At 41.7% G+C, this 15,028-nt stretch overlaps 1 protein-coding gene across 1 annotated transcript in view; it reads right to left on the reverse strand.

Moving 5' to 3' along the window:
• Positions 1-275: 275 nt before the first annotated feature.
• rnd2 (Rho family GTPase 2) overlaps positions 276-15,028 on the reverse strand; it is a 33,465-nt gene continuing 18,712 nt past the window's right edge. Inside the window, exons 3-5 of the mRNA XM_039823888.1 lie at positions 7,311-7,420; positions 3,593-3,727; positions 276-1,375 (exon numbers count right to left, since the gene is read on the reverse strand). Coding sequence (XP_039679822.1) covers positions 1,106-1,375; positions 3,593-3,727; positions 7,311-7,420 — 515 coding nt within the window. The 3' untranslated portion in view covers positions 276-1,105. The remainder of the gene's footprint in view (positions 1,376-3,592; positions 3,728-7,310; positions 7,421-15,028) is intronic.

Here is a 15,028-nt window from a genome sequence, read left to right on the forward strand (position 1 = left end):
ACAGAGTTGACATTAAAACAGGAAAAGGACAGTTGTTATTCACAGATGTGGCTTTTGAAGGCTGGTAGAAGAAGGCACATGGATGGGAAGTTGTAGAGAAAAGATAGATTGTGAATGATTGTTCCTTCTGAGCATAATGAGACAGTTGGTTACAGTCTGTAATAATTACATGACTTACATCTGATGTCATGTAATGAAAAAAGTCGTCCTTTCCCTCTGCAGTCAATCTGTTGCTGTGCTGTGTTACTGTTCAGTGAAAGGAAAACAAAAAGCCCTAACATTTTACCACTTTATTTTCCACAAAGAAACATCTTTAAAATAGAATAGATTTTAGCATTAACATTAACTTCAGTGAATGAAAACTGACACAGTTGGAGTTGATGACACAAATTGTGTTAAATGAGCAAAATAATATCAGATATGTTGTGACTTCTAAAATGCACTTGTGGTAGTAATGCTCACACACCCCACCTCAATATTTCAGTGTTGCAAAATCTTTTTTCCAGCTCCTAATGTTTGGTTTGAGCCATCATTCATCTAATCACTAGAATCCCTTTTCGGCATTACTGTACATTTCCTCTCAAATATGGCAACAGGCACAAACTTCAGAGAGTGCAGCTAGCTACAATTAGTCCTCATGTTCGCTGAGCAACACAGTCTGTGAAAACAACAAGCTTCATTCCCAGACGTCCTGCTTCAACATGGTCTTCCTCACACGCTCTTCACCCTCCTCACTGCTGCTTCGCCGTGGTGCCTTCCTCCTATTAGAGCGGTTTCAGGAAATTAATTCCTCTTTAATACTAGACTGCATTTCAACTATCACGGCTTCCTGGTGTCCAGAGGGTTAGTCCAATTTGCCATCATTTCAAAAACAACACAAATACTGCATGTAAACAGCTTAGAAAATATGCACACACTCAACCAAAAAAAATTAAAAAAAACCGAAAGCATTTCTTTCCACAGCGCAGTGTTTCTTTTTTCCTCACTACTCTGCAGTGCAAAAAATTAAAATACGAGAAAAAAACAACAAATAAACAATAAATAGACTTCCTCTGTTATATATTTCTGTGTTTATGTATGTACATATATTTATAGTGATGGGTCTCTACATGAGCACACAGCTCTTGGCCCGGTCCTTCCTCATGGCCGGGGCCTCGTCCATTTGCTCAGTCCGGCCCGGCAGGGGTGGGAGGGGCAGCTGTGACACTCGCTTCAGGCCTCTGCGGGAACTGCTGCGTTTTAGCTGTGGCTTGTGGGGCCGCCGCACCGACGCCACCGTGGTGACGTGGAACACGTCCCGAACGCTGTTCTCCGAAACTTTGGAGGTGCACTCTACGTAGGCCACCGCCCCCATCTGTCGAGCTATCGTGCTGCCCTGGAACACGGACACAGGAAAAGCAAGAGACTATTAGCAAGCAAGCAAACTTCATTTATGTTTTTCAAAACAGAAGAAACAAAATAAAAAATACTACGGGACACATAAAAGAGGAAAAGGGAGCCTACATGCAACATTTTATCTGCAGTGCCACAGAAAATATCAGCTTGTAGAATTTACATCTTCACATTACATTTCTGTTGCACCTTTTCTACTTTCAATGGTTTTCTATTCTGCCTCTTTTCTAATAGAACTCCTGACCGTGACACAACAATGTCTTCTCTCTTTTTTTCCTTTTAGAGGTTGTGCTATACAAGAGTTTACTCATCATCAAGGTGCTGTGTGAGCGCTTCACAAAGAAAAGGAAATTTTACAATCTGCACCCCATCTGTCATTGTACCGTGGCATAAGCAGGCGCTACATCTCAACAGTGAAAGAATAAATGTCCCCAAAAGAGGCAGCAGATCCGAGACAAAGATGTCGATCCAAACCGTAGACTGAATGTCAATGATCTAAACATATCTGGAGACAAATGAAGCTCCTCTATCTGAGGCATGACTAATGTAGATGCTCTGACTCGGTCTGTGGTAAGAGAGTGGGAAGAGAGCCCACTGGGCCGGTGTTGACATGGTCTATGCAGCTATTTAGAGAGAAGAGACTAAACTCTAACAGAGCTCCTCCAGCACTAGAGCTCACCCCTGAGTAATGTTAATTGAGACCGTAAATTGTTTGCTCGAGATCAAATCAGAGACAAATTTAATTTTAGAGTCCCTCGAGAGTCCCCTTTCTCTTCGCTGCAGTACAGCCTCGCTCTTGTTACATGATCAAGACTTTAAACCCACATTCACGCAGGATTAAGACATGCAAAAGTTGTAACCGATGAGACAGGACTGCATTTCCCATGACCCTAAAATCACAAGCTCTCCAACACAGAGCGCTTTTCATCCTTAGTGGGCTTGGTTTGATTTGTATCACGGTTGTGCACTGAGCTGCAAATAAGAAGCAATAAAGTCCTCATTAGGTGGAACGGCAGATTTAGACTGAGGGTGGCGGTGGCGACTGGAGGGAGCCAAAGTAGAGATTGTTGTGACAAGCAGAAAAGCTCGATCGAATCTCAGGCACACTAGTGCAGAAATGTCAGGAGTTCACCCCAGTGGTCACTTTCGCTGGCGACTCCTCAGCTGTGTTGGAATTCAATTCAAGATCACCAACAGGATAACGACACACGCTATTGGATTAGAGCACCAAAATGTTTATTGTGCACAGCTTTGGCATCTGCTGTGTGACACATTTACTGGGCATGTTCGAGGGACAGACAGTAGTGGGCTCAGATGAAAATAGTGACTGAGAAGAAGCAAAACAATGGCTTAATCAATACTGTACGCCTGGCCATAAATGGTCCCCAGCTATTTTACATTAGCTCTATGGTTTTCCACTCAATCTTTTGTTTATGTATCTTATTTACATGAACTGTCTGTTGTTTTCCATTGGTGATTTTGTTTGGAGGCTGCGTGCTTTTAGCCTCCGGCGAGCCCTTCAGACAGCAGTAGAAAAAAGGCTCCTTTGTTCTGAGGGCTTTTGTGTGGTGAGTGAAAAAGACCCTCCACTTTTTGTATGTCCAACACAGGAGAGCACAAAATGAACACGCTGAAAGCTGATTAAAATTCACAGATTTACAAAACAGTTTATCATCTCCTCCTGCTTCTCCCCATCCCCTTGGCTTAGAGGTCACGGCGGCCTGTGATAAAAGGACTCACTCATTTATCAATGTCTGTTTTTCTATTCATCCTGCAGTTTGAAAATTCCCCAAATCTGCATGAATATTTCATTTCAGGGAAAAATGTGTCCCTAGACATAAACTCCACTAACCGCCCGTGCCTCTTCCACAGCCCTTGCCATAAGCAACCTTACTACACTTGTCAGCAAATTTCGGTCAAACTGCCAACCCCAGCAGCGTGTCCCCAAGGGGTTTGCACACAGCTCTTATTCTGCGGTGGTTGATTATGTTGCACGAGCCCCCTTTCACACTCCTGTCCATTGTGACTTCACCAGAGAGGCAATGCCACTGCTGATCCAAGATGGAAAAATCTAATTTCTTTTCCTGCATCCGTTGTTGTTTTCAAGTCTTTTTTTCTCTCCAGGGCACCTTCCAAGTCCCTCACTCATTACTCACCCCACCCCTTTCTCCTCACATATCCATCATCTGCTTGTTCTCACCTGCTCGTGGGTGACAGGGATGAGGCGCTGCTTGGAGAGCTCCCTCAGGGTGCTGACGTCTGTCCTCATGTCCAGCTTACAGCCCACCAGCACCACTTTGGCGTTGGGACAAAACTCCTGCGTCTCCCCTTGCCACTGTTGAGACATGAACCGACAGAGAGACACAGAAATATATCACTGATTGTGCCAAATACGAGAGTAGAGCTTCCTGAACTGACTGGTGAGTCACTGAGATACAGTGCTGACCTTTTGGTTTCTCTGACACCTGAGCTCGATGGAGATGAATGCTCTCCTGATAAAAGCTAGTTTGTTCAGCTAAGGAGTCAAAGGGAAATTAGAATTTCCTTTGAATCTAATAGGGCTGAACAATTTGGGGGAAAAAAATCAAATTGCGATTTTCCTGCCAGATATTGCGATTACGATTCGATTTGCGATTATTTTTTAGCTACATATCGCACCTTCTACGATCATGTTAGATAAAGTAATACAAAATAAATGAAAGATCCACTGAAAATCTGTGGTATGTAACCTTATTCCAGCATTTATCTTATGAAAAAAAACTGTAAATATAATAATGAAAAGAGGAATAAAGAATTTTAAATGAAATGTTACAACAAACAAACTAAATATTTCACATCTGATTAATCGCGGTCTTCACGATTAGCTTATCGTATTCTTTCAAATCAAATTGATTAATTGTTCAGCCCTAGAATCTACTGATATCAGCATTTCTGAGATTAAATTGAGAGCGATTGAGATTAATATTTTGGAATATAAACTACTTCTCAACCAAGAGAAAGCAAAACAACAGTTGTGATATGTATATTAGTTGTTTAAGACATTTATCAGGCAAAAATAGAGGAGAATTTACTTTGTTTCTCTTTTATAAGGTTGTAAATTGAATATGTTTGGTTTTTGATTGGACAAAACAAATCATCTTGGGCTATGGGAAATTGTGAATATGTTCTATCATTACTACTACATAACAAATTAATGAATTAATAAAAAAAGATAATCAATAGATTTATGAAAGGAAATGGTTTTTTGGAGCCCTAAAGAAGTTGGTCTCAAGCAGGTAATACAGCCTTAAGACCACTTGAATCATTATATTATACAGCCCTTAAGATCCATGATAAAAAACACGTCAATATCACCACTGCAAAATAATCACTAAATACAATATTTTAAATTTTGAAAATTTGATAATGCATTCGAATGTTTGCTTACTTTTTAAAATCATTCATAATGCTGTCGCTCCTCCTCTAAAAAAATGTATTACGCTCAACTCAGAGCGAGGTCAGCCACTAGAGGAGAGTGCAATATTCCCAATCGCAAAACTTCATTTGGGAAATCATCCTTTTCTTATGTGGCCATAAGTCAGTGGAATAATCTCCCCACACATCTTATTACATGTACAAATCCTCAAACCTTTTTGAGTTTGACAAAAGCATGGTTACTGTCACAACAAAATTGCACACATTTGAGGTGTGTGTGTGCCTCAGCGGGCCAATGGAATGTGTGTGTGTGTGTGTGTGTGTGTGTGTGTGTGTGTGTGTGTGTGTGTGTGTGTGTGTGTGTGTGTGTGTGTGTGTGTGTGTGTTGGGAGATATAAGGATTTTGAGTGCATAGCTTTGTTGGTGGGGGTTGGTTTTTAGGAAGGGGGAACAATTGAGCACATGATAGTTTTTAATTGTGTGACTGTGGTTGTAAAATTGTATATTTTAATGTTTTGTATTTCACTTGCATGACATTTTTATTGTGTTATGACCTGTTAAGGGACTACGGGCGGAACATAGCACTTGTGCTACAACCTGGCACAGTGCATCTCTCCTTGTTCTTATACAAGGTTAATGTTAACTTGTGCATTGTCCCTGTTTTAAATAAAATGAATCTGAATCAGTAGGTCTTCAACTAAGAATTATTTTTTATTACCGATTATTCTGACAACTATTCTCTAGATGATTCAATTAATATTTTGGTCAACACATTGTCAGAAAGTAGTACAAAATGCACATCATAATTTCCTGAAACGCAAGATGACATCTTCACATTGCCTGCTTTGTCTGACTTCTCCATGTCCCAATGATATTGAATTTACTTTTACATAAGAAAAAAGGTAAACACCAAATCCTCACAACTGTGAAATCTAGAAGAAGAGCATGTTTTGCATAATTTTCTGTCAAACAACGAATCAATTAATCTGCTAATCATTTCAGCTGGAAGTAAAAGCATTGCTAATAAAAGGCACGTCCCATTTTTCCATATTCCCATGCACCGTTTCACTGTAAAATTAAAATGTCACTACGCTACACTACAGTAGTTTAAGAACCACGTAAAAATATGACATCCTTATTCATGCCATCTTGGTTCAGGTTTCTGCAGTACCTGACGTGTGTTCATCACTCAGCCTTCTAAAATCACCCTGGGTTTACGGAAATATCACTTCTGAAACTGAACCAACACGGTCGCTCCTCCCTGTGACACAAATACACAACCGCAGCCAACAGCCCTGAAATATTCCTCATGCCGTGTGCAGAATGTCAGTGTCCATTCATCCTTCACGTTGAAAACGACCTTAGACCTTTCAAGCCCACCCCTATTCTGCCAATAACAACCAATCAAAAGCTTTGATTGTTTAGCCCTCTCGCCTCCCCCAGCTGTCATCCAGAAACCTTGGTGACCTGCTTGTTCCTAGAGGTTAAGAGTCTAATTTGGTATGGTGATTGTACAACAGGTTTTCCATGTGCCCCTGAGTTTCGGAGATTACCAGGGCGACAGCTAGGGGTCAGGGGTCATGGCAACCCCCCTGCTAAGGGATTCATGGGAAAACCAAAAGCTTGACGGCAGCTCTGGTTCCCCCTGTTGACAGAAAGCACTGAGGCTAGTGAGATATTTGTAAGTTAAAAAAGGTGTCTTGGGTTAAATCTACAAAGTCTGCTGGGGCATTTTAGCAGCTCCCCTCAGACCACTAAACACGTCAACAGGCCAGCCGTGGGCCCACAAGCAGCGCAGTTCAAAGGGAAACGCACACACATGGCTTCAAGATGACAGACCACTTAAAGGCACAGGCCAATTTTACATGACACACACGCACGCAAATAAACCCATTAAGTTTGGTGTCTCTACATCTACAATAGGTATTCCCACCGGCTGTAAAAACACGTCCACGACCACAACCCCGCAATCACCACCACGCCAATCTTAAATCCAGTATCACAACATCTGAACCATAGGCCACCTTACAAATGTTAAGTGCCACCATCTGGCTAACTGTTCTGCATAAAACTCAGATTTTAAATTTTAAATGCCTACAGAAGGGCAATTTTAGTACTCTTGAAAAGGCTCTACAACAGCTCCTCTTTGATATGGCTGATGTGGCTAATATGCGCATCTGATATTCCACTCAAACCCACCCGGGTGCAAAGCCTCTCCTCTCATTCTTCACTCTGACCTTCCATTTCTCAGAGGGACGAGGGTCAAGTATCCATGGATGTTTTGATGAGATAAAGGAAATGGAGGCTCTAACCTCTGTGCGGATTTGCTCTATTGTTGAGCCATGGAAATGCAAGCTGCTGGCACAGAAATCTCAGTGGGTAGTAAGATGCTGATTGAGAAAAATTGGATTTCTTCCAGTTAGAGTCTCCAGTGTCACAGCATATATTAAATGCTGATCCCAACGTGTTGAGAGGAGAAGATGAAATAAAAATAAAACACTGACCTTCTTTATGACACTGTCCAAAGTTTCTGGGCGGCTGATGTCAAAACAGACGAGAACCGCATCTGAGTCGGGATACGCTAGCGGCCTCACGTTGTCGTAATAAGAGGAACCTGTGGACACACAATAACATATGGCATAAGGTCATGGTGTCTTCCAAGAAATTCCTGTGTGTACTTGTTTTTTAACCTGAATTAACCCCATGAGGTTCTTCATCCCAACCATATGGCTTATTCTGTCAATTAGAAACCTAGTGTGCATCCCTGGAAGGTGATCTAAAGGCCAATAATATGTGGATAGCCCATTAAAGCAGAGGCTGTGACAGAAACTTGGACATGCTGCAGCTTGAATGCACTCTGCAGATGTAAATGAGTCTTGATCTTAACAGTTGTGTGCATCTATGAGTATCTTTGTTTCTTGGGCGTCCACACAGCTGTGGACTCCCTTTATCACAGTGCTTCACGAGGAATGTCGAGGGGTTACTCAGAGAAGCACACACACACACACACACACAAACGCACACACACACACACACACACACACACACACACACACACACACACACACACACACACACACACACACACACACACACACACACACACACACACACACACAAGTGAATTATAGTGGGTTGAGGACCGGAGGACTTGTGCACACAATCCATAATCATCTTGAAACAACCGTGAATGCCAGCACAAAGGCCAAACTAAAGGTTGAACCCCTTAATTCTCTTGACTCATCCCTCTTCCTGTCTCTCTTGCAAATGGTCCTTGTTTTAAAATCTTCAATTTCTTCTCTATATGAGATTCACATGCACTCACACGCCTCGCCGCACTCTCTCTTTTCATTTCTGTACCTTGATCAAATTTGAAGGCGCCGTGGTGCCTCTGTACTTTCACAAGCTGCTCTGTTACACGGGTCCTGCTCTCTTACAGCTCTCATTAGGAGGCTTGTAAAAATATCTGGGCTCTCTCTGGAATTGTGGCTGTGGGCACCCTCCCTCCTGCCTCCACTGGGAGCTGGTACGGAGCTGAACTCTTACATTTCGATAGCAACAGCACCCTGGCTGCATACATTTAATGTCATGAAAACTCACAAGTTCACGGACAAATCGCTACATTTTAAACTGCTACAATGAATAAATCTGTGAATCACATATTGTAGACTTTGGGATACAAAACAGCTCAAATATTATATTTAATCCCTTCAGGTCACACAGACTGATTATGATAATTATAGGTTGTCTTTATACTTGCTGTTAACGTGCTTCATACCAGACGGAACACAATAGGCAGTCAGCGGGTTAAAGAGCTGCATGCCTTTGTCTGGCGGGGTAAATGGAGTCTGCACAATGGCGCTACAGCCTGTTTTAGCATCACTATGTTCTCTTTGTTAATGATGGAATGACAAGAGCTGCACGCGGCCTGTAGCCCCAGTTATTCAACTGGCTGTTCCATGGTGACCTGCTCCCTCCCCACTGAGAACAATGCAACAGCCTGCACATTAAAGAGTAATGCTATTGGTGCCTCCAAGAGAGAGGAACAGTTGTTTTACATTCTATCCAAAATGCAACAAATGTTCTGAATGCCTAAGACTTTCGGAAAAAAATGCTTTGAAACATGCACTGTTTATGTCGTATTGCAGTCATCTTCTTCTCTCCTGTTATTGTGGCATACCACACACGCATTACCGCCCTACAAAGATACTCATAGATGCACACAACTGTTAAGATCAAGACTCATTTACATCTGCAGAGTGCATTCAAGCTGCAGCATGTCCAAGTTTCTGTCACAGCCTCTGCTTTAATGGGCTATCCACATATTATTGGCCTTTAGATCACCTTCCAGGGATGCACACTAGGTTTCTAATTGACAGAATAAGCCATATGGTTGGGATGAAGAAGGGTGGTGACAAAAAGCCGTGGTAAAGTCAGACAGTTTACAGACGTTTCCAGCAGCCTTAAGGCTAAACAGGAAGTCACAAAAACTTTCACATCTTGTTAGTTGTTGTTAATGTTATCGGACCCATATATCAGCTTATACAGTCTTCAGTTGTTTTATTAAGACAGAGTAGCTGTCATAATGCTCTACATGTGATCTGTTGCTGATGTTAATAAATAACAGACTGTGGATGATCTGTAATCTGAACGGATTTAGTCTCTGATTTCTAAATGTAACTACCACCCACACAACATGTGTTCTGTACAGAATAAGCCTTTAAATCAGACAAATAGCAATTAAAATCTCTCCAATTCAAACACTATAAAAAGTTTATATAAAACATCATGTTGAGTCGATTCTGAACCAATCAACTGTTAGATCAGCTGAGAGCCAGGCGTTTCCCATCATGCCCTGGGTCCCCCTGGGTCTTGCAGTCGGTGAAAACCAACATGCGCTGTCTGCGTCTCAAACCTGCGACCGCCTTGATCTCGTGAGGTTACCGTTGCCGACGTGTGCATGACGTCAGAGCAAGTCGGGATCAAGTCGGACACAAATCTAACCGGCATGCATTGGGCATCGATCGCCGGTGATCGATTCTGCGCAGACCTGTCTCATCTCGAATGAGCCTATAGTGATACAGAAACATTTCAGTTTTTATTGGCCCTAATGGATCAAATTGTGGTGACACGTTGTGATCATACAATTATTTCATTGTTTTAATAGCCGATCCTTTTGTAATGATTGGTTAGGGTTACATGTGTCTGAGTCGCAATGTCAACGGTTACAACTGTTGCAAAATTGCTGCACAGCCTGTCTCTGTTCCTGGGGGCTTGGGGCATGTGAATCAGTGTGAAAACAATACATGTACCCCAGCACCTCTAGTGGTGAAAAATCCCACAAGGTGATGCATTTAAATGCAGCAAAAGCCTAAAGGCAGTTTTGCTACATTTTCCATGCAAACACTTTTGATCGTGTTTCTCCACCTTTTTAAACAATGTATAATGTAATCATATTTTTAATGTAATATAGAATATTAAAATAAACGTCATTTCAGCTTATACCTGACAGGACATTATCTGGAATTCACAGTCCCCTCCTCGTCTTATTAACACAAGATTGCGACTGTTTTTTATTGCTGAGAGAGCAGGACACACACACACACACACACACACACACACACACACACACACACACACACACACACACACACACACACACACACAACGGATGCCAAGTCCTACAGTCAGCAAAGCACACATTGTACGACAGCGAGCACTGATTGGTAGTGGTCACACATGAGGTGCTGTAGCTGCTGAAGTTGGTCTTTAGTATGTATCACAGTGCAGCAGACCTGTACTGAGGTTAGAGCTGAAGAAGAAAAGAGACGGAGCATGTGGGGGTGGAGAGGGGACAGAAAAGATTCAACGACTTTGACGCTGGGGCGAGGGCAAGGTGTAGAAGCATGAGATGATGAGAGAAGCAACCGGGAAATTAAAGCAGAATCCAGATGAAAGGGAAGAGATGTCAGATGAAGGAAAGTTGAGACAATGGTACTTGTTTGACTTAAGATGTAATTAGAAGCTGGGACAAACCGTTGGGATCAATTTGTCAATCCCAAAGTTTTCAAATGATTGGCAGGTCACGGTCACGACAGTCGCAGTGCTCTTCTGCCCTGAGCGACAGGGAAGCTACCTCAGCACTTTTGCAAAGTCAGAAAAAAAAGTCCTCTGAGGGAGAGGAGAGGAGAAAAAGTGCTGTGTTTAAAACAAGCCGAGCAGGCACAAATAATAGCCAATCACTATAACGATCAAGAACACGAGGAGGAGAAGGAGGAAAAAAAGAGTTTCCTCCTGATTGTAAAATATATCATCTCCACCGCCTGAAATGCACTTGTCCCCCATCCAGCAAAGAGACAAGAACAGAGATAAAAGAGGATGAAGCTGTGGAGGAGTGGAGGAAGGGGGGGGGAGGGGTGTCATGTATGTTTGGGTAGGTAATGAAAGCACTGGACTCGGCAGGACAGATCAAATAAAGAGGTATAAGAACGCTGGGTTGGTTAGTGGTGGAGCTGGCCTGTGCCCATTCACTGTGAGATGGAACAAAAGGTCAATTGAATTTCAGACAGAGCAGGATGAGATGGATGGAGCAGGAGGGGAGCACAGGCGGGCGGGAACCACTAAAAACCATCCCACCTGGCAAGGAGTGGGACCCTGCCATGTCGTGCCAAGGACAGGAATAAAACACCCCTCACAAAACCTCCTTGAGCATTAGCATTAGCCTGATTTAGCACCGGCGATCTCTCACAGTGGAAAGTGGATTTCTGTCTTTATTTCCACATGGTTGCTTAGCACTAAGCCACGCCGCAGCGCCACGCAGGAGGCTCTGCCGAGCAGAGGTGACAGAGGTGGGAGGAAAGTGTTGCTCACCAGTCGTCATCATCAAAGGCCAGAAATATCACAGAGGATGTTAAGGCGGACAGGAACTTAGTGGAGCGCTTATGTACAGTAATAAGGCTCGAGGGTTTGTGGTATGACTTAATTTATGCCTCCTGTCCCCTGACATGACGACTCTCCCATAGGGACAATCTGTCTGAAACATGACAGCTCTCTATCTGCTCATTCAAACCATCCTCTGTGAGAATTTCCATTTTATGAGGACAAGCAATGAAAGAAACTTAACAATAAAACATGAATGATGCAGTTTGAAGATTCTTTTCAGGAAACCTGCGGAATTAAGCGTGCATCAACAACAACAAAGCCTTCCAGTCTTCAGTGCATTAATGTGTACCATCACAGCAGGAATGTTTCTCTGTCTCGTTCTGTTTGTTGCATGCTCAATGCAGACGCAGCTAAAAAACCAAACCATTATGAGTGAGGGGAAAAGAATAGTCTTTGCCTCGAGGCTCTCTGATGTGTTCCTACCCATATGGCAGGGAGTCAACAGCAACTAACAGCCTCATTAGGCCACATAGACTCTCAGATAAACACCCATGCACACAGACAAAGGCATAAGGAAACAAACACCCTCTCAAATGTTGCTAAATAAATGAAAACAGTTTGTGTGATTGAGTTCTAAGCAACCTTAGAAACACAACACATTCAGCGCCACATATACTCTGCGTCTTTTTTTTTTTTCTTTTCCTGCAGCTGTTTTCCTCTTGAAATTCACCTTCAAAGCAAAGGCAAAACATTTCAAGTTGGGGTGGCCGAGTATCGTAGCAACCTGGAGGGATGCATATGGCTTCATTGTGAGGCCCTGAAAGGAAGTACGGAGGAAGAGAGCAGGGGTCTCATTTATAAACGTGGCATACACACAAAACGGGGCTGAAAATGTGCGTATGCCACTTCCCACGCAAATGTTTATTATTTATAAAAAACTGACTTGACGGCAAACTCTGACCCATGCGTACGCACATTTTGGAGACAATGGGAATTGGCGATGCAAATGGTGAGGTGATACTCCATATCATCCATGTTGTCATGAAGATTAAATCCAGCAGTGTTATTTGTGCTTGTACTGAGTTAAAATTGTTCCATAAACACCTTGTAAAATCCAACTCAAATCTTAAATAAAAATGTGTTCTTAATGTTTAATCAGCGCTGTCTCGCAGTCACATTGTCTGCTACGGCGCACAGGAGGAGGAGATGGCCCGACTGCATGGAATACAGGATAGCATCAAATACCCTAGCATTAGATAACGGCAGAAAACAGTGTAAATAACTAAATATCTGTCTTTAATACTGTGCGTATATCAAATGTCAAAATCTCGGAATACAGGCGTTAAACTCCTGCGCAATCGTTACACTTAATGTCCTCGTTATCGGTCCGAACTTTAATACTGTTAACAAAACCTGCATGAAGAAAAGTGTGTTTGCCTATTACACTTTTGTCTTCAAATTGTATCTCGAGGTGGGGGATACCACTAGTTGATGCTGTGATTTTGGCAAGGTGTTAACAATCACAAATTGTTGTAAACATATAAATTCTGCAGTGACCCCAGTGCGTAATGCAGCATGATGGCACTGCAGAAGGACTAACCCCAAATGTAAGAATCAGGAGAGAAAGAGACTTCAGGGACCATGACGATGACTAATATGCTGATTTAAATTCCCTAAAGCTGTGCTCTTGGATCTATGTACTGAACTGGGTCCAGTAGAGCGGGCAACGCGCCATCCCGGTACAAATACAGGTCGTCGCTACTCTGAAGGCCACCAGCTGTTTCCAGAGGGAAATGGCAGACAGCTAAGTGTTTTTTTAAATAAATATTATATATAATCTTAAACTTTATCACTAAGGCTTGTTTGGATATAATATATTTATATAGTTCTGTTAAATCTAGGTCTGGTATATCGAAGCTGTCCCCGAATGCCGTAATGCCTGCCGTTTTGGACAGTATTATTAATACTACACGAGTGCGAGAACAGGCTGAAATTATAATTCAATTTGCAGCAATTCCTGAGCGTCTGAGAAGTTTTTTGCTTTTTCCCCGCCAGTTGTCATGATTGACATGACATTGACATGTCATGATGACTCCGGTGCATGGATGATTAGAGGTGACTAAAAGGAGGAGGAGAAGAAGGTTGGCACTCCATCTTTTAAGAGGTTGAGCAGACTTTTCATTGCTAAAGGTCTGTGTTGTGAGTTGTTATGGCTTTTCCTCAATGAGGGTTCTTACTCAAACAGAGATAAACAGAGACTGCTGCCAAGACACTCTTCGAGAGGAGGTGGAGTTACTTTGACCCAGTGTACCACTCTGCTGTACAAGGCAGCACTTTTTTTTTTTATGTGAATATAAGCCTGCAGTGCATTTTCTTTTACAGTCTTTAACGTCCAGATTCAATACAGTCTACTACATATGGTGCCACTGACCTTATTATGGCAAAAAAAAATTGAACTCACACTCCAGATGAGAAAAAAAAAACCTACCTGGAAGATTGGCATAGAAATAGTGCTTCACGTTTAAGAAGGGACAAAAATAAATTTTTTTTTTTTTTTTTTTTTTTAAATTTTTTTTTTTTTTTTTTAAATATTTTTTGATTTTTTTTTTTAAGATATAAAAAAATTAATAAGTAAATTGACAGTCTGTAAATGTTTAGTTTGTGTAACCGATCACAGTAAGGATAAAGTAAGCATTGTCAGTGTCACTGCTAAGTAATGCAGTTTGTGTGCATATCGATTTACAATACCTCATTCCAATAATGTGATACAACTCAAGCAAAATTGAAGAGTCTGCTAATTGATTTACATAAAATAAAGAAATGAATGGAAAACAATGGCTGTCTGGAACAATGGAAAAGTAGAAAATGAAAGGGCCCTCCACCAATTGTACATGTAAAGCTCAGTTTTCTTTGAACATGGTCTCTTTTATTTTCAAAAATAACAAGCAAAAGAAATACAATACACACTTGAAATAGTCAAATCAAGTTCCTGTCCATACAAACAACCCAAATGGTTCCCAAGTGCCCCCCACCCACATGTACTGGACCCCGACAACTTTCCATGTATCCAGACATACTCAGATATAAGTCTGCAGATTCATACAAATATAATTCAAATATCTAAGTAAATAAAAGAAAAAGACAACATCAATAAATAATAATAAAAAAATTATATATATATATATATATATAAAAAAAAAAAAAAGTAAAGTATGCAAACACAATTGGGTTACATAGATATGTTAGTAGCTGCCACGCCTTCTACAAAGGAAATAAAAGGCTGCCAAATTATATAGAATTTTCTAGTGGACCCTCTTACAGTGTATCTAATTTTTTCTAA

This window comes from Perca fluviatilis, chromosome 15 (assembly GCF_010015445.1).
Source record: "Perca fluviatilis chromosome 15, GENO_Pfluv_1.0, whole genome shotgun sequence".
In the NCBI taxonomy this organism is placed as follows: Eukaryota; Metazoa; Chordata; class Actinopteri; order Perciformes; family Percidae; genus Perca; species Perca fluviatilis.